At 41.2% G+C, this 23,090-nt stretch overlaps 3 protein-coding genes across 3 annotated transcripts; all 3 read left to right on the top strand.

The window, feature by feature from the left end:
• The first annotated feature begins 533 nt into the window (after positions 1–533).
• On the top strand, positions 534–1,589 carry LOC129743106 (all trans-polyprenyl-diphosphate synthase PDSS2-like). Its single transcript, XM_055735065.1, has one exon. It carries the CDS (start codon positions 534–536, stop codon positions 1,587–1,589), a length of 1,056 nt encoding a protein of 351 aa, XP_055591040.1.
• A 7,449-nt stretch (positions 1,590–9,038) lies between these two features.
• Positions 9,039–14,563, top strand: LOC129743105 (uncharacterized). Its single transcript, XM_055735064.1, has 2 exons — positions 9,039–9,186; positions 13,539–14,563. The coding sequence occupies exons 1-2, from the start codon at positions 9,039–9,041 to the stop codon at positions 14,561–14,563; spliced, it is 1,173 nt and encodes a 390-aa protein (XP_055591039.1).
• A 5,618-nt stretch (positions 14,564–20,181) lies between these two features.
• On the top strand, positions 20,182–21,543 carry LOC129743104 (all trans-polyprenyl-diphosphate synthase PDSS2-like). Its single transcript, XM_055735063.1, has 2 exons — positions 20,182–20,363; positions 20,425–21,543. Exons 1-2 carry the CDS (start codon positions 20,268–20,270, stop codon positions 21,541–21,543), a joined length of 1,215 nt encoding a protein of 404 aa, XP_055591038.1. The 5' UTR covers positions 20,182–20,267.
• The last annotated feature ends 1,547 nt before the right edge of the window (positions 21,544–23,090 follow it).

The raw sequence follows: 23,090 nt of genomic DNA, 5'->3' as shown, positions 1-23,090 counted from the left end.
CAGAACTGAATGAATCGCTTCCAAAATTCCCATACAAAGATTGCAGCGGTCTTATGTGGATTCATACAAGGATTATTAGAACCTCGACAAAGAACCACTTTGCATCGTTTTCAAAGCCAACTTTGATCTTACTTTAATTTTGTTAGACGACACGACACGACTTCTGCAAATCAAAGTAGCCACAGCTTCCATATTCATTATCGTTCAAAACAAACAATTTAGTAACGATCAGCTATTTAAACGTTTAAATAAAGAAAAACACTTAGTCCAAAAAAAATTGTACAGCAAGTAAGACAACCAGTTAATCTTCCACATGTGGCATAAACCAGTAACAAATTATCGATGCGCTTTGCGCTCGTTACTCTGGCTTAAAGGAAGCAGATCAAATTGCACATCAACCTCAACTCCGGTAAGGAAGCTTTTTCTCATGAATTTTTACAAGTTATCAACTATTTTGATACTTACTTCAGAATCATCCGAGTTGGAACCAAGCCATCAGCAGAGCCGAACAAATTTGTGGTTACCAAAGGACGATGTTCCAGCTTGATGGCATACCCTTGATGGTCGATACAGCAGACGATTTGACCCTTCCACCCAATATTCTTGAGCTGGTAAGCAAACTAGAAGGCAGTGAACACCCTCTGGTAAGCACCATAGCTGAAAAACTCGCCAAACCCACCATCATCCAAGATTGGGAACTTTTGATTTTGTTGGTGTCTAAAAGTTTCGGACAATCATCTTCGATTAAAGATTTAACCAGTGTTTTGGACTCACAACGCATCATGGCGAAAGTAGTGGTCAAAATGTTAATTCAATATCATCTGCACCAGGCCGTTGTGAACTTACAGCCACTGCAAAATGCTGGAAATGATCTTGAAACAGAAAATGCGCTCGTAGTGGGTAACAAAATAGCAGTTTTGGCTGGAGACTTAATGCTGGCACAAGCTTTCCGAAACTTATCGGACTTAAGAAATCCGGAAATTCAAGAATTGATTGCGTTAGCATGCCGAGATATGATCGAGTCTCATTTTCTAGGCAGGAGAGATAAGGCAAAAAATCCCCTTCCAGTGAGTCCTGTTAAGAGGAGTGCACCGAAAAAGGAAAATGATTCTGAATTAGAAGGGAACCCCGAGAAAGAGTGGACTCTTCACCACACTCTGGCAACTGGAAGCTTACTGGGAAAATGCTGCCAGGGAGCTTTGATATTAGCTGGACACCCTAAAAAGTTACAAACCCAGGGGAACCTTCTGGGAAAGCACCTGGCTTTGGCTTGGAAAGCAGCCGATGACATAGCCTCGTTCTCAAATTTCGCAAAAAATGAAAATTCAAAGTTCGACTTAATTGCCGCACCGCTACTGTTTCATTTGCAACATGAACCTAGTTTGTATGAAGAAATAGAAAAGGAACAAGCGATCGATTATGTCAAACTTTACAAGGCAGTCAACGAAGGGCCAGGGCTGGAGCAAACACGTCGATTGCAGGATACACATCGGCAAGCAGCGATGGCAATCGTAGATAAGTTGGAACCAAGCAATGCTCGAGAAGTTTTGCAGGACTTAGTTATGGCTACCCGGAACCTTCATGTCTAGTTCATTGACTTTATTCACAAAAATGAGATTGTTATTTTAAATGTTTGTTAGTTCATTTATCGGGGTTATTTCAATTGTTACATGAATGAAAGAAACAAATCGTTCCATGAACTGAAAGTTCTTCAAATTTTTAAAATTAACTCAAAGACAGCTAAAGCTAGCAAGCTTAAAGTAAGCTAATATGAATCAAACTTTTGGGTGTTTATTTTACAGACAAATTTAGTTAGAATCACAGAAAGACCAGAAATCAAAACTTTTCTTTTTTTTTCAGAATTTATTATTCGACACGTAGAAAGCAGGGAAGCACAGGTCTGGCAAGAAGGAATTCTAGTCTTGGCTGCGCTTTAGAACGGACGTTTTTATTTTTTGCACTGAGTGAAGTTTCGAACGGTTAATTAAGTGCTTTCTGCGAGCGGCTGACGCGTCGCTTGGATGATGGCGAGGAAAAGGAAGAAGACGGGCTCAAGTCCTGCAAAAACTGATCCAGCTTCAAAGAACAGCGGAAAGAAAAAGAAACATGGCCCATCGGACGGTGCTAGTGGCTGCACCAAAAGTTTCCGAAATTCGGAGACGGCTACGAACGCAAGTGAAATCGGCGATTTCGGTGGTTCCATCGAAAACATTAATTCTGGCGGGCCGCCAGTCAAAGTGAAACTGCCACCTTTGGTAACAAAAAACCTACCACTGCAGGAACTGATCAGTGGTCTCGCATTGGTGGGTGTAGTAGCCGATTTCAGAGGTCCAGGGATCTAAATAGAAAACTTGAAGTAACTCATCTTAACAAAGAAATCGCCTCCAGGGTAAACTCAATAAGAAATGAAAGTTTTGGACGGATCGTTCAAAATTTGGACGAACGTTCCAGACCATTCTGGAAGGCAGCTAAGCTATTGAAAACACACCCTAAACCGATTCCCCCACTCAAACATAGCGATGGCCTGCCCATCTCACCCATCGAGAAAGCAGATGCGATAGGAAATAGTATCGCCTCTTCGCACTTGCTTGGTTCGAACATAGTTAGTCCATTTGAACGTCAGGTTGCTCAAAGTGTCCACACCCTTGATAGGGTGAGTGCTCCTACTTTGGTCCTAGAGCCTACTTTAGTCCTAAAATGCCGCAAATTGTAAATAATTAATTTTGCTTGCAAAGGATAAAGATGCTGCTATCTGCACAATGAACTCTTATTCTTCCTGAATCCTTCCATGCCGCTTTTTGCCATATAAAGTCTTTCTAATAAAATTGTCAACGTTTTTAAAAATGTGCCTCCTATTCAGTCGTAAATTAGACAGCTCAATTAGTGGGGTGCGTTTTGAGAAATGAGAGAAAATAAGGAAAAATCACGTTTTTTCAGTATCCAAGCCAATATTTAAAGGGTTATTAATTTCACTATGGAGAATATGAATCAGATTACCTATTTTTTCTAAAATAAATGAAAATCAATGGAAAACCCGGAAAATTTGTAAAGGGTCCAAATATAGGAGACTTTGACTTTGATGTTCCATTTTTAGACCTTACATCAAAAAACTTTGTGTGAATACCAAACAAATTAACAAAAGTGCGAATTTTTAATTGGGGCATAATTCAGAACCAATATTGAATATATCTTACATTTTTTGTTAGCTTTACGCAAATAAACTATAAGTTAGTAGACATATAAAAATTTGAGCTATTTTTCTGCTGATAGAGCTGACGGGGAGTAATAGTGTTTAAAATATTCATGACAGAAATGTAAATGTTTTTAGTCGTTAAAAAGCTGTAATATTTTTTATGGTAATATTTAATTAAAGATTACACTTTTAATGAATTTGTTAATTTATTTTCGAAAAGCTTCAACATAAATGCCTTGTGAATATTTTGTCCCCCGCCCGAGCTAGGTTGAAAAATAGAGTTGCTTCGATTGGAAAATGTGAGATTTTTTTTAAATTCTTTTTTCTGGTGTGTTAACGCTTTCGCGTTATTCACCCCCTTGGAAAATGTGAGAAGAAAGTACCGCAACGAAGGACAAATCGTGTGTATAACGTCATATTCAACAATCCTGGACGACGAGGGACTTTGGTGAGATTGTTTCATGTTTTATTCAATATGCCATTCATCAATCCTATCTGCCAAGTAAGATTCCCTCAATTCCACCTTTCCCAATCCTATCTGAAACAGCTTTATGGGTCGTATGAGTTCTCTGCACCTAAAGAGTTTTTTTTACTGTTTTAGATCTTCCCTATTATGATTACATTGACTTGTCGCGGTGTGCATTATTGTACCACACTAATTTTCAAAATCAACATTTGAAATGAGAATTGAATCCAGATTCTCGTTTTGGCATCTTATGCTGGTTTTGATTGTTAGTTGTACCATGTGTATCAGCCAATGCAAGATGTGTGTAGTCACCACATGCTATGCTATGCTATTTGTTAATTTATTTTCGAAAAATCATATATTTTATAAGAATTTTAGATATAGGTCCAATCGAAGGTACCGGTACAGTACCAAAATAGGAACAGTAGGTTCAAAGATGGACATTTTGATCATCAATATCTATGCAAAACTTTCAATAAAGGCGAAACCAATGTTGAAAATTCTCATTGAAACTTGTAGATAAGATAATGAACTATAAATAAATTTCTTTAAAGATAGAAAGCTCCCGTTTGTTCATGAGAAAAGCGTGATTATTTAAAAACCACCGCTTAAAGGGTTCAAAGTAGGGCAACTAACCCTAACTCCCCTTGAACGTTCCCTCAAGAAGAAAAAATCTCTGTAGAACAAGTATGCTCAGCGCTAAAGGCCTTCAAGAACATGAAGGCCCCCGGGTTTGATGGAATCTTCAACATAATATTAAAAAAGCTAAACAACAAAGCCTATGTATTATTAAGCTCTATATTCAATAGGTGCTTGGAATTGCACTACTATCCAAGCATCTGGAAGATGGCCAAGATTGTTCCTATCCTCAAACCCGGGAAAGACCCTACCTTGCCCTCAAGCTACCGACCTATCAGCCTACGCTCGGCGCTGGGAAAGTTATTCGAAAAGCTAATACTTAACCGTCTGCAACAGTTTATGGAAGGCCATAATATACTACTGCCTGAACAGTTTGGTTTTAGGCATGGCCATTCTACCACCCATCAAGTGGTTAGAGTAATGAAAACCATCAGAAGAAACAAGACTGTATCAAAATCAACAGCGATGACTTTGTTAGACGTCAAGAAAGCCTTTGATAACGTCTTTTTTTTTATTAGTTGATCACCCAGGTGGTAAATCCTTTTTACGAATTGCATTCCAAGGCACGGCGAGCGACCGAGTCCCCCCAGTATGCTACTCTGGGTCCATGGGTGCAATTGGACGACTTATGATACTAAGTACCCCTACGCCATAAAGTCCACCTGGGGCCTCTGGCCATAATTCCCATCCGGACCTGCAACGAAGGCTGTACCCGAGATGGGAGACCAAGTCCGCGCTTAAGCGCTCATCGGCAAACTCCAGTTCGAGTCAAACTCCAGCATATATACCCTGCCTCTCGTTACGATTCAAGACTAAGGACCTCTCCTCTAACGACTCGAGATCCGGCCTTTACTCGCAACTCGAGACTAGCTTGGTTCCCACGAAAATCGTTCGCTCCGCCTCTGTTCGAGACCACTGCAAGAGACCAATGACCTCTCCTCTAGCGACTCGAGATCTTGGCTCCGCTTGGCTTGGCTCGAGGCCCTCTTCTCTTTGCCCGTCCGTGTGCCGATCGAGAGCAGCTTATCCTGGACACGCGCCTGTCATAGCACACGTCCGGGGCTTTACGAAAAACTACTCGGATGATTCCCGGCGAAGAATTCATCCTACACCGACTCAGATGACTCACCCGCCGACGACGTGAAGTCACCCTACCCGAGAGTATTTCGCGGCGTAAATACTCTTCTCCCTATGAGTTCGACTACGAACAAGGTAAAGTCTTATCCCCGCAGCTTCCCTCGTAGGGAGCGCGTTCTTCTCAGATACTCCGCGGCGGTGGAGGTATCCTACACAACGATCGCGACGTGCCTAAACAGCTCGGCATACGCAGAAGGTAAAGTATTATCTTTGTATGCTTTACTGCTAGGATCGGACGCACACTACTCGAATGCCCCACGCCGAAAGGACATTCTTCTCCGACCGTGGTCCGGTCTTCCTCCTCCCTTTTTGGCTGGCAACTCTAGGGTTTTTGCCACCCGTGTGCCGAATCGAGAGCAGCTTATCCTAGACTCGCGCCTGTCACAGCACACGTACGGGTCTTAGACGCTTGCGACTCAGATGAATCCCGACGGTGATGTCATCCTACCCGGCTCGAGTGGCTCATCCGACGGCGACGTGAGACCACTCTACCCGAGAGTATTCCGCGACGTGAATACTCTTCCCCCTACGATTTCCACTGTGGAGAAGGTATTGTCTTATCCCCACAGCTTTCGTCGCAGAGGGCGCGTTCGACTCGGATACTCCGCGACCGTTACGTTGGAGGTATTCTACACACAGACGCGCGACGTACCTAGCAGCTCAGCATACGCAGAAGGTATTGTCTTATCTTTGAATGCTTTACTGCCAAGGTCGGACGCACACTACTCAGGTGCTCCCCGACGAAGGAGTCACCCTACACCGTTCGCGGACTGGTGCTGGTTCCAACTCCTCTGCAGGGCAGTCATGATCCGGGTGAGCCCATCGCTGACCACGCGCCAAGTATTGGCGTCCTCGCACATCCTCCGCACGATGTTGTCGGCTGTTGTGTCCGGTCCGCAGGCGGCAAGCATGTTAGCACGTACCTCTTCGAACCTTGGACAGCTGAACACTACGTGCTCAGGTGTCTCTACTATGTCTCCGCAGGTTAGACAGGATGGCGAAGCCACGTGTCCAAACCGATGGTGGTACTGCATGAAACATCCGTGACCAGTCAGGAACTGTGTCATGCAAAAGTCCACCTCACCATGTCTTCGATCCATCCAGGATCCGATATTAGGCATCAAGCGATGGGTCCACCGGCCACGTTCCGAGCTGTCCCACTGGTGCTGCCAGTTGGACAGCGAGGTCTCTCTGGCATGTTTCCGCACGTCGGGCATGTGCCTGTGCTCTTAGCAGAAGGTATCTTCCTCTAGCAAGACCGAGATGGGCATGACGCCCGCCACAACATCAGCAGCTACCGAGGACACCGTTCGGTATGCGCTGATTACACGCAGGTTCATCAGCCGCTGCACACTGCAGAGTTTTTGCAGATTTCACTGCCTGCTCAAGGCTGCCTTCCAGGCTGCGACTCCGTAACGCAGAATGGACGAGGTCACGCTCGCCAGGACCCTCCTTCTGCTGCAGCGGATCGCCGAGTTGTTCGACATGACCCGTGAGAGGGCTGCTGTCGCCATTGCCGCTCTTTTGCAGGCGTAGTCGACGTGGGCCGTAAAGCTCAGCCGGTCGTCGATCATCACCCCCAGGTATTTTACCGCACGCTTGGACTCGATTGCGCACGGTCCAACTGCGATCTTTCCTGATTGTGCTGAAATCAGGTTGGTGATCAGCACCATCTCGGTCTTGTGGTGAGCCAGACGTAGGCTCTTGGAGCGCATCAAATTTTCCACCTTCCCGATAGCTACTGTGGCGAGTAGCTGGACCTCCTCCGTTGACGGGCCCGATGCCAGGAGAACTACATCGTCGGCGTCGGCGTCATCGTTTGGCAACTGCATGAAGATAACCTCTTCTAAAATTCCATCCAGGAATGCAGTTTTGACGTCCATTTGATGAACGACCATGTCGTATTCGTTCGCCAACGCCAAGACGGTTCGAACGCTTTCCATCTTGGCTACCGGTGCATAGGTTTCCCAGTAGTCCAATCCTGGTCTTTGGGAACATCCTTCGCGACCAATCGAGCCTTGTAGCGACCATCGTCCTTCACGGTAAACACCCACTTGGACAGGATCGGTTTCCTATGACCCGGGGGCGAGCTAACCACTTCCCAAGTCTTGTTCTCCTTCAGGGCTGTCATCTCCTCGTCGATGGCGACCTTCCAGGAATCCCAATCGTCCCGGCGCTTCAGCTCAGTGATGTTCTGAGGTAGCTCCTCATCAACAACAGCGGCTACGTTAGCCACGTGTAGTTCCTCTCAGGGCCGGTTCAGGGGTGACGGAATCTTGGTCATCATCGTCATCGTCCGGGAATTCCTCGCTGCTCTTGTAGTCGCTCTCGCCGTGATCGTCAACAACCACACTGTTAATCACAGTGTGATCGGGATCAGCAGGCATATCGGCTTACCACTCAGATGTGTTTTCTGTTGTTGGCACATCGGCTGACCGCTCGAATGTGTTTTCAGGTGCATGAGCATCGTCTAGCTGCTCGAATGTTGATTGTTGATCTGGCACATTGGCTAACCGCTGAAATGTGAGTTCAGGTTCAGGTGGGCTCTCAGCAAGTTTCTGTATAGATAATGGTGATGATGAATCAACTCGCTCTTGTATAGACTCCATCACGCTGACTTCATCGAAGATCACGTTACTCACTCTTGTGCTTCATTAGATGAACGACCATGAAGTGAGTATAATCGTCGATGAAGGTGACGAAATACCGAAATCCTTCGAACGTCAACACCTCCATGTACCCACACACGTCGGAATGCACGAGCTCAAGTGGTCTACCCGACCGAGGAAGCTCAACGTTGTGGACTTTGTTGGCCGCTTGTTTCCCTGCCAGACAGCTCTCGCACACAGCTTGGTTTTCCAGTTTTTCTGGAATATGGCTGATACCCTCAACCATATTATCGCGGACCATCTTCTGTATCGCTCCAAAGCCAAGATGTCCGAGTCGCATATGCCACTGTTTGTACTTCGGTTGGCTTCCAAGTAATGCTTCCCGCCTGATTTTAGGGCTCCACAATAAATCCACACAGTACAAGTTGTTCTGGAGTTTTCCTTGGGCGAAAACCTCCCCTGAAAACTCAAATTCAACTGGTTTTCCGAGAAAAGTAAACCTTTTCCCGTTCTCGGTACACTTGCTGACAGAAAATAGATTTTCGTTTGGCTCTGGTATCAAAAGTACATTGAACAGTATAATTGGAACAATAGACTTCCCAACTACACTGCTCAGATGCATTGTTCCAGTCCGCTTGGCTTTCAAGCACTCGCCAGTCTTTGCTGTGGTGATGATGTATGGCTCTGCCAGAGTTCTGACATCAACCAACAGGCTCTGATCTCGAACCATGTGTTGCGTGGCACCAGAACCGACAACGAATCGAACCTTGCGTTGCTTCTGGTGGCTGATAGCCTCAGCTTGCGAGTGGTGAATATTTTTTGCAGACTGTTTTCTGGTAATCCCAGAAAAACAACCTCTTTTAGCCAACAACACCTTTTCTCGATTACTTCGAGCATTGGCTGGGTTTGACAGCATGGGTCGGTTTAAGTCGCTGGCGACTAACCGTAACCCACACAATCTTTGCCAAAAATCAATCAACTGCTGTGCTCGAGCATGTTAACAGCAATGCACAACCAGAGCACGAGAGTAACCCTCTCGGTTAGCAGCTCCAGCCAACTCCTCCAGGGTGTTCCTCGTGGTGGACCTTCGGATCTTCGCGCTGCCCGGTTGCGGATCCAGAGACTCCTCCCGGCCGTCGGACGTAAGCTCACGCATGCTAACCGCAGCGTGGCTCGTGACGGCATCGAGAATAACCCTCTCGATTCGCGAACCTTCCCGGGCTCGACCGCTGGTGGCACCTCCTGGCTGGCCTGGGACATCCCGCTGCCTGGTAGTTCTCCGGCTGGTCCCTCTGGGCTGGGTCGTCTCATCGCAGGCTGGTCCTTCTGGCTGGTGGCCCTCTTCTTCGTGGTCCTCTGGCTGCTGGCTGCTCCACTTGCTAACCACAAGTTAAATACTTTAGAGTACCCCTCTCGAACTAACTCGAAATTTCCGTATCCAGATGAATCTGAGCCCATAACCTGTTGAAAACGCAGGTTTCAGTGGTGGAATAGAGTTATCTTTATTCATGTTTCGTCTATGAGGTCATTAGATTACAACTATATTAATTAGCGATAGCTAATTATCACTTCCACATCTTATATTCCCTAACCGGGAAAGTACTCATTTCTCAATGAGTACTTTAATATTCTTACCTAGAATATCTGGCAACATTGTTGTGTTACCACGAACCCAATTTGTGTTGTCTCGCTTAACCGTGTGATGATGTAAACATTTATACCGCGTTTATCATCATCACCTGTCATCAGCAATCATTGATCTATTGTTCTCGATTGCGAATTGAACAACAAGCAAGAGGAACCAAAACAAAAATTTTTTTGGTTCTGCTGCAATCGGTAGCAATGTGGTTTGGTTTCGTCCCACTCCTCATTTCTTATGTACTCACTGGAAAAAGATGGTGTTTCAAATAATCATTGAACCATTTCTCGTGCCCAAAAGATTTCCAATGTCATATTTGGTGCCATTTGTTCGATAATTTCTTGGTTTGTGCAAAACAATTTTATGTGAGCTCCCTTTCCCTAACTTTATCCCCAATTGAAGGAAAACGGAGTCTCGAATAAGACTATTACCATTCATCGATTCCAAATGCCCTCCCATATCAAATTATCCATTATCTCGATTAATGCTCGAGTTATGCGAAAAATCGTAACGAAACCCCCTTCTCTCCTTCGAATAACCCCACTGGAAGGAGGCAATAGTACCAAATAATATTCATAGAAACGTTCTTTGTAACTACTCAAATTCCCTACCAAGCAACATTTGGTTCTATTTGCTGGACAAGTTCTCGAGTTATGTAAAAAAAGTATGAGTGCACCCTCCCACCTTAAAATCTCCCCACAGGAAGAACAGAGGGTTCTCAAAATATCAAAAGACATTTCTCGTATTCGAATACCTTCCCATGCCAAATTTAGATCCATATGTTTTAAAAGTTTTACAATTATGCTGGAAAATGTAAAGGAGCCCCCTCCCCCTTTCTATCTCTCCACAAAATGAAGAGAAGGGTATCATATATTCATAGAACCCTTTCTCGTACCCAAATACCCCTCCAAGCCAAATTTGGTTCCTTTGCTAGAATAGTTCTCAAGTTATTCAATAAAAAATGAGTAGAAGACCCCCCATCCCCTCCCTGCCTATATACCCACTGAAAAATGAAGAGGTCCAAAATAATCATATAAACATTTCTTGTATTCCAATGCCCCCCCATGCCAAATTTGGTTCCAATATCTTGAGTAGTTCTCGAGTTATGTAAAAAATTGTAAGGTATGCCCCCTCCCTCTTCCTATATCTCCACTGAAAGGAGGGAGAGGTGCCTAATATTTTTAGAAACATTCCTCGTACCCAAACACCGCCACATGACAAATTTGAACTCATTTGCTTAATTGGTTCTCGAGTTATGCAAACATTTGTCTTTTGTTTGGGAGGCCCCTCCCCACTTTAGGAAAGAGGGAGGGGTTTCAAACCATAATAGGAACTTTTCCCTTCCTTCAATATCCCCACCTGCCAAGTTCCACGCAAATCGGTACAGTAGTTTCCGAATCAATAGACAGACAGAAAGTAATCCATTTTTTTAGATCTAATTTTTGCTTTCCGTATCAGCTTCTGAGCTCGCAGCTGATACAGGTCCTACACCCAAAATAATTTTGAAATTTTTTCTACAGGATTTTTCACGTAAATTTAGATTTTGTTGCAGCCTATCGATTCTACGTGAGTTTTGTGTAACCACAGAGCATCAAGGATGCCCTGGTAAAAACTACTTTACTTTCACATAACTGACACATGAATTTCACGTAAATTCCAAGTGGATGATAGGTGTAATAAATTCTTATTCGAAAAGGGGCTTCTTGTCAGTCAGCTCACTTGTTATTTTTTGCTGTCGTCGGAAGTCGACCAGTAGACCACACTTTTCATCCTGCGGAGCTCTAGCACAAGCGATGCAAATCTGAGCGTCGGCAGCGTGGAGGTAAGTGTATAGGATTTCCCGGTCGGAAATTAATTCATTCTAAGCTGAGATTTGTGTTTGTTTCCAGCTTCCTAGAAAGCTTCTGGAAGCTCCGCCGAGTAGAAAAGGAAGGACCGTGAGAAGGAGCCGTCGGCATCGAGGAGACTTTTTCGTAGGTGATGGAGGTATATTTAAAGTGGTAAGGGAATGGCGCACAAGGTACATTATTCACAAGATTTAAATAAATTATGTTTGCGATAAAATTAAATTTATTTTCTTTTTTTATTACCGAAAGTAGAGACGAAAAAATATTGATAGAAAAGATTCAAACATCATTTCAATACTAAACACACTTCGCGTAGCTTCCATCATCACATCGCGTTGAACTCACTTGAAATTCACGTAAGTTGTACGCGATATTCACCAAGCAAAAATTCCTATTAGGGGAGCGTTTACTTATTTTTTCGTACAATTTACGTGAAAATCAATTGGATAAAAATTATGTAGTTTTTCACGTAGCCACGACGTGCGGATTATTTTGGGTGTAAGTATGGGCGAACAATTTGCGTGATTTCGAACTTCCGCAAAAATCGTGCATGCTCAACAGAGTTACAAAATCGATTTTTTATAGTGTAGCATTTACGAAATAAATATTTCTGAATGTAAGCTGTCCAAATCATTATCAATGCATCAATACGCAATCGATTCAACATTACTGTTCACAGTTTGAGATAATCTCAAAACGGACTTTGAACCTTACTCTTTAGGAAGTAGACAGTGGGGTATTTTGAATTTCCTATTCGTTTATTTTATTAGAAAAAGTGTTTGGACAGTGATATCACTCGAGTGCACCAAGTTAAAGTTTATTTAACTTAGATTACGTATCCCTTTTCCTGTTGATCAAGCAAATTAATAAATTGCGAGAAATGTGTGTCTTAAAACAAGTCCATTCGACTGCTGAAAAAAATGACTTTTGGCTCTCATATGTTTTTTCGATGCCTTTTTGGCCACCAACCATCAGTGTAAAATTTTAGAATATTCGGATGATTCCTGCCTTTGCGCAACGCGTTTCAATTATCTAAAGGTATTTATATGGAAGAAGAATTTTTTGCATTGTTAATCATTCATTCAGATATCTGAAATTTTTGCTTTAAATATTATGCCTTTCATTGAAAGTTGGATTTCGTGCAATGTTTTACAGTCGCAGTTATGAATGCAAAGTATATAGAAAAGCGGTACACGATACTCTAAATGTCATTCTTACTCCATGGAATACCTTTTTTTCAGTTGCTATGCATATTTATATCCTAGCTACCAGTCAAACAAACATTTACCTGCCATCGCGAATTTCAATCGCCTCGATGTTTTGTTTTTTTTTGCATAAGGATTTATCGCGACAGTTAATTGAGGTAAGGACTCAAAGGTGATAAATCCTTTAAAAAATTATATTTAAAACTACTGATTCATTTAGCGACGTCATGGATTCAGCAGATTCCGACAGCTTTGAAATTGAAGCACTGGAGGATTACAGTTGTGAATCTTCAGATGCTTGGTTGGAAGAAACAGGATACGTTCCTTGCTCAGCTAACTCAAGCAAAAGAATCTCTAAAAGAATTCCGCAAAAAACACAATCGTCACTGTCGTAACCGTAAACGTTTTCTTTTGATAATTTTATTTCACACTGCACTTTCACTTCCTCAATCACAAACGTCCGTTCGTCTTAAGATTAGTTAGTAGACTGCCTCCTTTCCCGATCTCTTTCGACTTCGAAGCTCGATCTATTCCTCTCTCTCTTTTTCTCACCCAACCACACTAGCTCATCCTTTTTTTTAAGAAAAACAGAGAAAGCTTCCCTCTTATATTCCCTTTTTGCTTTCCGCAAAGTTACTTCAACGTACACTGATAAAATATCGTAATCATGGTTTTGCATGAATTCAATGTGATTTTTCTCAAAGCAGAACCTGAATCTAATGATAGATTTATTGTTCTATATTTGCATCCCTAGAATTTATTATTATATGCTATTGATCTCTACAGTCACCACGTGCCAAAAGGCAAAGGCCAGTGTATTGTTCCGAATCCGAGCAACCGGACCACGATTCTGGCTCGCAAGATCATAGACAATGGCAGCTCCGAATCGGAGCAACCGGACCATGGTGCAGACTCGCAAGATCTCTCGCAAGCTTTTTTGATAAATGTCAATTTTTTCAAAAGGAAGTTTGTAGGAGAAACTTCGGGTGGAAAAATCTGTTCAAAATCTCTGAGTGGATCTACGGTACAGAGTATTTTGATGCAAATTTTCGACATTGTAAAACCGGTATTGGCGAGAGAAGTCTTGTTTGCTGAGGACTCCGGCAATCCTGTAGCGACCTGGGGAACCGATAACCCGTGTTTTGTGGATCTCGGCAAATTTGTTATGCTTCAAGACTCAGCTCAAAAACGAAGGGTGAAGGTTGAAAAAGTTACTAGTAAATTGCTGACTACTTGGCGACACCGAGAAATTAATATACATGTTCATATTTACTCCAACTCGGTGTCGTGCAAATCTCGGTGGGAACAGGTACAACGCCAATTGATCAAATCGAAAAATCCAGATCGTGCAGGAGCGCCGAGCAATCAAAGTTTGCTTCAACTGGCAAACGAATTGAGAGAAAAGTTCGGAAACCAATTCACAGGGCATTCGTCTTCTTGGAGACTGTGGGCAAACTTCATTAACTCTTGTCCTGCCCACGAACGCATGGGAAGAATGAATGAGCTTCCACCGTACAACACCCTGAAATTTTTCCGGTCAGCTCCAATCTCCGAAGCTGTTCAGCTGCATACTACTCGTCAGGGCTTATTAGTTGCTGAAAATATTAATGAAGGGTATTCCAGAGAACTGGAGCTTATCGAGCAAGATTGTGAGCAAATGATTGCACTGGGTAATCGTATAAAAGAAAGAATATCTGCTCTGCGTTCACGATCCAGCATTAATTCAAATCTGGTATCCGCGATGTCTGAAGCAGTTCGGCCAGAGGAAAACGAGCATAGCCAATCGATTGCTGACCGAGTATCGGATATGATAGATTCAATAATTTAATAAATATTTCAATACTTACACTATTTTCTTCAATTATAACGACATAGCAAGACTAGTTGAAAAAATGAGGACAGAAATACGGAAGAATTTCTTTTGATTGAACGTTATAGTAAAATATGATTTATTTCGCTTCGTTCTGCTGGTAGGTTTTAACTTTTACAAGATGTATCATGGAAAGTTCAAGCCGTTCAATGTTAGCATGAATACTTCGAAGTTGCGAACTATTACAGGAATTTCGCATTTTTTTTTCCTGAATTATTCCACGAATATTTGGAAATTTAAAGAACCCACTTCATCAAAACCGAGTTCGTGGTTTACATTTTTGTGCTGCTATCGCTAAACTCCTCTGAATCCCGGATTCCGGGGGGCCGTATTAGATTTCTTCATCCCCGGGTTAATTGCGATGGGGCTTATTCAGGCGCAGTATACTGTTGCTGCATTTGGTGGTGTTGGTCATTTTCCAGAACGGAAAAATTGCTGCTCTCACGATCCCATTCTGTACCCTCGAAGGATTAGGTGGGATTAGGTTTAATTTCTTGGAGAACCTTTAGGCTGGTATTCGGCAGCATCATCAAAAAGTTAAAAATTGTCAATTAATTAGAGTAATTGCTTTATTGGATTATTTAAAGCTTACCTTTTATCTGAATCTCTGGAATAACAAACATTATCTTTTTTTTGATTCACCAAATGCATGCAAAATAAATGTAAACATCGCGAAAACCAAAACAAAGCACTTGGCAACGTAAATATACACGCCTATTTTGTTATAATCGTTTATTGCTTCTGCATCAGGATTTTGACAAGTCGCACAAATATCACAGTTCGCACAAATATCGCAGTCATTCGTGCGCAGTCCAATTTAGTGCGCTGCGATTAATAAAGTCTCTCTTTTATTCTTGTAATTGCCTTTTCTTAAGCTTCATGTTTTGCCAGCATGAGAACAAGATAAGTATTTCTAGGAAAAAGTTAAAACACAGAAAACAGAGGTCGGGCTGGTGCTCAAAACTTGTGTAAAAATGCCAACCGTTATTTTAAAGAAAAAAATTACTCAGCATATAGCCACTAGATGTCGCTAAAAACAAACTTAACGAAGATTTGTTTATTTTCGTTAAACATGCACACTAAGGTAAAAATCACTTTCAAGCCCTAATGTACAACCTGTCTGAACATTTTTGAATGGTTATTTGGTATTTAACATCCATCGCATTAACTTATGAAATTGAATAAAAAAAAATAGAACAGTTTCATTATGTATACAAACGACAAAGTTTTAGATGGTTTACTTACTAACTTGATCGGCAGTAGAAAAGCTATCGATCCAACATTTTAAAGGAATGGCTGAAAAATCTTTATCTTTTGTTTGCATTTTAATGTGCAAACTTTATCCAACTTGATGAACTATAATTATCAACAAGAAAAACACCAATTTTCTTCATATATTTCACAGAGGTCTTAATAACAGGTCTACCAAATTTACTTTTTCCGAGATGCACATAGTTATGACTTATTTGGAGGCGTCTTAGGTTTTTTCTTCTATGAGCTCTCACTTTTTTTTTTACTTTTGAAGCAAAACAGAAATCCTTAAAAAAAATTGTAGACCTAAAGCCACGCAACGCATCCAAGAAGAATAAAGAAACCTTAATTGATTAGAGGATAACAAATTGATTCAAAATTAGTATTTTTTCATAAAGGTGTGTTGGTTTATCAGTTACAAATGTTTAATTTACTAGAAACTAAGGAATTTGAGCATTTCCAAGCGCCTAAATATTAGAATTTAGAATACCAGACACTTAAATATTTGTTTTGAATCGTAGGAAACAAAAATTGTGCTTGCTGTGTACGTTATAAATAGTATTCAAAACCATCCATTGAATGATTGATTGTATGATTTGCAGTGATGAAAACGCTCATTTGAGCTTCAGGATTCAAACCATTTAAACTCTAGCCAACTTTGTTTCGATTCCTACAGTTACATTTTATGTGATTAAAATGTAAAACTAGTCAATAAATTAAAATAAGTGAGAAAATTGGAGCGTGTGAAACGCAAATTTTTATGTAAACAACAATTTTCGACCACGGTGGTGTCTGTAACAGGATCTACTGAGTCTCATCTGCACAGACCTTTACAAGATACTTTAGACAGATTGTCAACCTGGGCTTTGGGGCTTGGGATTGAGTTTTCCCCACAGAAAACGGAGATGGTTGTTTTCTCAAAGAAGCGTAGACCTGCTCAACCTAAACTTCAACTCCTTGGCAGATCGATCACTCAATCGAGGTGTTTTAAGTATCTTGGGGTTTGGTTTGATTCCAAATGTACCTGGAGAGCCCACATTGAGTATCTGAAAGGAAAATGCCAACAAAGAATCAATTTTCTCCGATCAATCACTGGCACCTGGTGGGGAGCCCACCCAGAAGATCTTTTAAAATTGTATCGAACAACAATTCTCTCAGTGATGGAATATGGTAGTTTTTGTTTCCAGTCAGCTGCCAAAACTCACCTCATCAAACTCGAGCGTATCCAATACCGTTGTCTTCGCATCGCTTTGGGCTGTATGCCCTCAACGCATAACATGAGCCTTGAAGTTTTGGCAGGAATACTCCCACTTAAAGATCGATTCAATTTATTATCACTTCGGTTCCTCATCAGGTGTGAGGTCATGAACCCATTGGTGATCGTAAATTTCGAAAGGCTACTTGAGCAAAATCTTCAATCCAGATTTATGTCTATATACCATGTCTTCATGTCCATGCAGATTAATCCTTCTTCATATTCCCCAACTCGTGTTTACATCCCTGACTACGACAACTCTTCTGTCCAGTTTGATTTGTCTATGCAGCAAGAAATTCGTGGAATCCCTGATTCGCATCGTCCACTGCTGATTCCAAGAATTTTCGATGCTAAATATAGACACGTCGATGCTGACAAAATGTACTTTACAGATGGGTCGCTAATAGAGGAATCAACGGGATTTGGAGTTTTTAACGAAATAGTTACCGCCTCATATAACCTCCTTCCACCATGCTCGGTATACATCGCAGAATTAGGAGCCATTTACTGGGCGTTGGATAGCGTCGTTTCAAGGCCGGTAGGACACTACTATATTATAACGGACAGCCTTAGTTCTGTTGAAGCAATCCGTTCAATAAGACCGGGAAAGCACTCACCATATTTCCTCGGGAAGATACGGGAAATTCTGAGTACTTTATCAAGACGTTGCTTTGCCATCACCTTCGTTTGGGTCCCCTCACATTGCTCGATAATGGGCAATGAGAGGGCGGACTCTCTGGCAAAGGTGGGGGCGATAGAAGGCGAAACGTATCACCGTGAAATCGTCTTCAACGAATTTTACTTCTTAGTTCGAAGGAACTCTCTTGTCAACTGGCAGCGCAAATGGGACGAGGATGAGTTGGGTCGGTGGCTCCACTCGATTATCCCAAAGGTAAGCCTTAAACCCTGGTTTAATAGATTGGACCTGAGTCGGAATTTTATTCGTATATTTTCCCGTCTCATGTCTAATCATTATTCCTTAGACGCGGTACTCTACCGTTTTGACATTGCTGGCAGCAATTTGTGTAATTGCGGTCAAGGTTACCATGACATCGAACATATTGTCTGGTCGTGTGAGGTCCATCTTGTCGCCAGAACGAATTTAATAGACTCCCTTCGGGCCCGAGGAAAACCACCTAATGTTCCAGTGAGAGATGTACTAGCAGTGCTAGATTTGGACTACATGTTCGAAATCTACCTTTTTCTAAAAGCTATCGATCTTCGCCTATGATTCTTTTTATTTTCATGTTTCCCTTTCTTATCCTCTTTTTCTTTAAAATAAAAGTGTTAAGCTAAGCACATAATTGTAAAAACAAAAACGAGTTTGGCTCTTTAAAACCTGAAAGTATGAGCCGTTTCAAATAAAGATTTACAAAAAAAAAAAAAAAATTTCGACCACGTGGCGACGAAAATGCAAAACATTATCAGGGATGCCAATTTGATAAAAATTTCTTTTTTCCTTAGAAATCTTGGGCCACAATTCGATTTACAATACTTTGCGATTTTGCATTCCTTTAAAGAAATGCTATCTAATGTTATGATACCAGATTGGTCGGTTTTATTTACGAGCTTACGCGGATTTTCAAAGAAAAAAAATTGGGAAAGCGAGGTTTGGGGGTGGTATGGATTTCGAGGAATAAAGCTCGTTTTTTACTGGAATATATACACAATTTTGGCGAAATCAAAACCAAAAGCTCCAATAAAACTAATGATTTATGATTTTTGCATCTAATAACAATTTTTGCTTAATCAAATTGAACTTATAACCATTTTATAAAATTATAAATAAGATCAATGCCACTGAGGTGTCTCGAGAAAAAAAAAATTCATGTTCACTCCTGAAACTGATCAGCCCGGTTTTTAATTCAAAAATTTTGAGTTCATTTGATTTTGCAAAGATTTCTGGTAAAAATGTCCGGGTTTGTTCGGCCTGGAAAGGTTAATCATGTGACATTTTGGATTTTGTCACTGTCGCAAATATAGCCAAAACCCTTTTAGATTATACACCCAATTGAATTCCAATTCCAATCGAAAATATAATTCCCTCTAAACATTAACTTAAACATGATATTGGTTGCGTTTTAGGAAGTTGAGGATTAGTTGCATGAGACTGAAAGCAGTTTGAAAAAAAAACACCTGGCAGCCCTGTTCAGTAACGGGGCAGTTCGTTTAGTTTTCGTTCACTTAGCAATCAGCACCATCTAGTGGCTATATGCCGAGTAATATTTCAACGAAATACTAACGTATTTGGATTCAAATTCTTACACACGTTTTCGGCTCATTTTTGTTCTGGGCCAGACCTCTGTTCTCTGTGGTTAAAATGATTAGAAAATTTAAAATCCGAATCCAATGAAAAGTTTTGATAATCGGCAGCTTTTGCTTGCTAGCGTTTCCAATAATTTCAAGGAATTTTATATAAATCATCAATCTCATTGGCTATTCAAAGATGTTCTTACGGTTATTTTTCATTTTCATCCTACGTTTAACCAGAATTTGAAAGAGCAGCACTAAAATTCAAAAAACAAAATATTTTAAGAGTTTCCATGAAATGAACTGCTTTTCCAATAATTTCATGGATTTTTATATAAATCATCAATCTCATTGGCTATGCAAAGATGTTCTTACGGTTATTTTCATCCTACGTTTAACCAGAATTTGAAAGAGCTGCACTAAAATTCAAAAAACAAAATATTTTAAAAGTTTCCATGAAATGAACTGCATGAATCTAGGAATATTTTTAATTCTTAGTTATATTTTTTTAAACTATCAGAACATCATTGGTGATTTTTGAATGGAGAATTTGTTTTTCCATACAAATATCCTCACAAACTCTTTGTGCTATTTCAGGACTGAATGAATCGCTTTCAAAATTCCGATACAAAGATTGCAACGGTCTTATGTGGATTCATACAAGGATTATTAGAACCTCGACAAAGAACCACTTTGCATCGTTTTCAAAGCCAACTTTGATCGTACTTTAATTTTGTTAGACGACACGACACGACTTCTGCAAATCAAAGTAGCCACAGCTTCCATATTCATTATCGTTCAAAACAAACAATTTAGTAACGATCAGCTATTTAAACGTTTAAATAAAGGAAAACACTTCGTCCAAAAAAATTGTACAGCAAGTAAGACAACCAGTTTATCTTCCACATGTCGCTTAAACGAGTAACAAATTATCGATGCGCTTTGCGCTCGTTACTCTGGCTTAAAGGAAGCAGATCAAATTGCACATCAACCTCAACTCCGGTAAGGAAGCTTTTTCTTATGAATTTTGACAAGTTATCAACTATTTTGATACTTACTTCAGAATCATTCGAGTTGGAACCAAGCCATCAGCAGAGCCGAACAAATTTGTGGTTACCAAAGGACGATGTTCCAGCTTGGTGGCATACCCTCGATGGTCGATACAGCAGGCGATTTGACCCTTCCACCCAATATTCTTGAGCTGGTAAGCAAACTAGAAGGCAGTGAACACCCTCTGGTATGCATCATAGCTGAAAAACTCGCCAAACCCACCGTCATCCAAGATTGGGAACTTTTTATTTTGTTGATGTCTAAAAGTTTCGGACAATCATCTTCGATAAAAGATTTTACCAGTGTTTTGGACTCACAACGCATCATGGCGAAAGTAGTGGTCAAAATGTTAATCCAATATCATCTGCACCAGGCCGTTGTGAACTTACAGCCACTGCAAAATGCTGGGAATGATCTCGAAACAGAAAATGCGCTCGTAGTGGGTAACAAAATAGCAGTTTTGGCTGGAGACTTAATGCTGGCACAAGCTTTCCGAAACTTATCGGACTTAAAAAATCCGGAAATTCAAGAACTGATTGCATTAGGATGCCGAGATATGATCGAGTCTCATTTTCTAGGCAGGAGAGATAAGGCAAACAATCCCCTTCCAGTGAGTCCTGTTAAGAGGAGTTCACCGAAAAAGGAAAATGATTCTGAATTAGAAGGGAACCCCGAGAAAGAGTGGACTCTTCACCACACTCTGGCAACTGGAAGCTTACTGGGAAAATGCTGCCAGGGAGCTTTGATATTAGCTGGACACCCTAAAAAGTTACAAACCCAGGGGAACCTTCTGGGAAAGCACCTGGCTTTGGCTTGGAAAGCAGCCGATGACATAGCCTCGTTCTCAAATTTCGCAAAAAATGAAAATTCAAAGTTCGACTTAATTGCCGCACCGCTACTGTTTCATTTGCAACATGAACCTAGTTTGTATGAAGAAATAGAAAAGGAACAAGCGATCGATTATGTCAAACTTTACAAGGCAGTCAACGAAGGGCCAGGGCTGGAGCAAACACGTCGATTGCAGGACACACATCGGCAAGCAGCGATGGCAATCGTAGATAAGTTGGAACCAAGCAATGCTCGAGAAGTTTTGCAGGACTTGGTTATGGCTACCCGGAACCTTCATGTCTAGTTAATTGACTATATTCACAAAAATGAGATTGTTATTTTAAATGTTTGTTAGTTCATTTATCGGGGTTATTTTAATTGTTACATGAATGAAAGATCGTTTCATGAACTGAAAGTTCTTCATATTTTAAAAATTAACTCTAAGACAGCTAAAGCTAGCAAGCTTAAAGTAAGCTAATACGAATCAAACTTTTGGGTGTTAATTTTACAGACAAATTTAGTTAGAATCACAGAAAAACCAGAAAACAAAACTCTACTTTTTTTCAGATTTTATTATTCGACACGTAGAAAGCAGGGAAGCACAGGTCTGGCAAGAAAACCGTAAAAAATGTATTGAATTTCTGCATTTTTCAAAATATTTTATTAAAAGTAACGGTTTATTAATTTATTAATTGCATATTATGCCAAAGTTATAAAGAAAACTCAATTCCATTGAAGTTTACATTATTTTCGTTTTCTTTTGAAGCAGTTTCATCAAATAAAGGGTGATACATTCAAAATTTAGTCAATGGAAAACGCGTGTTAATCGGTGAAATCGTTTATTTAAAAAATCAAAGTAAATTTCTTTTTCAAGTTTAATTTAGGAAAAATATTCAGTTAGGCTTCCGCTTTTCCAAATCCGAATTTCCGGGCCTTACGCTTAACCCCTGTCATCAGATTTACAGCCACCTTGTCCACCTTCTTCGCCGCAGAAAGCCAGTTTGCCTTGAACTACTGCTCATCCTTTGCAGTTTTTTTGGTCTTCTTTAGGTTCAGCTTGACAATAGCCCAGTATTTCTCAATTGGGCGGAGCTCTGGCGTGTTGGGAGGGCTCTTGTCCTTGGGAACCACCTGCACGTTGTTGGCGGCGTACCACTCTATGGCCTTTTTACCCTTAATGGCAAGATGCCAAATCCGGCCAAAACAGTACGGAACAACCGTGTTTCTTCAGGTAAGGCAGCAGACGTTTATTCAAACACTCTTTCACGTTAATTTCTTGGTTGACAATCCCGGAAGCTATAAAAATGCTGCTTTTCAAGCCACAGGTACAGATGGCTTGCCAAACCAGATATTTCTTCGCGAACTTTGACAGTTTCATGTGCTTGAAAATATCTGCTACCTTTCCCCTTCCTGTTGCCGTATAAAACTCCTGTCCCGGAAGCTGCTTGTAGTCGGCTTTGACGTAGGTTTTGTCATCCATTACCACGCAGTCAAACTTCGTCAGCATCGTCGTGTACAGCATCCGGGATCGCGCTTTGGCCGTCGTATTTTGTTTATCATCGCGTTTTGGAGTCACTACCTTCTTGTAAGTCGATAGTCCGGCTCGTTTTTTGGCTCGATGCACGGTTGTAGACGATACACCTGTCGAATCCACCGGTTGAGTATGTTCTTTTTTTAATTTTATTTCACTTAAACTTTAGACCAACTTCCACTTTCAAAGCAATTTAAACGGAATTCATATCAAGCACAACCGTTTACAACAATGGCCGCTGAATAACTGTCGTTTTTTCTCTACACGCTCATTCAACAACTCTCATAAATATGCACGATCAGACACAAAAGCACAATTTT

Source organism: Uranotaenia lowii, chromosome 2 (assembly GCF_029784155.1).
Source record: "Uranotaenia lowii strain MFRU-FL chromosome 2, ASM2978415v1, whole genome shotgun sequence".
NCBI classification, from domain to species: domain Eukaryota; kingdom Metazoa; phylum Arthropoda; class Insecta; order Diptera; family Culicidae; genus Uranotaenia; species Uranotaenia lowii.
Note: the sequence above shows the minus strand (reverse complement) of the source record. Positions and strands in the feature narration are given on the sequence as shown.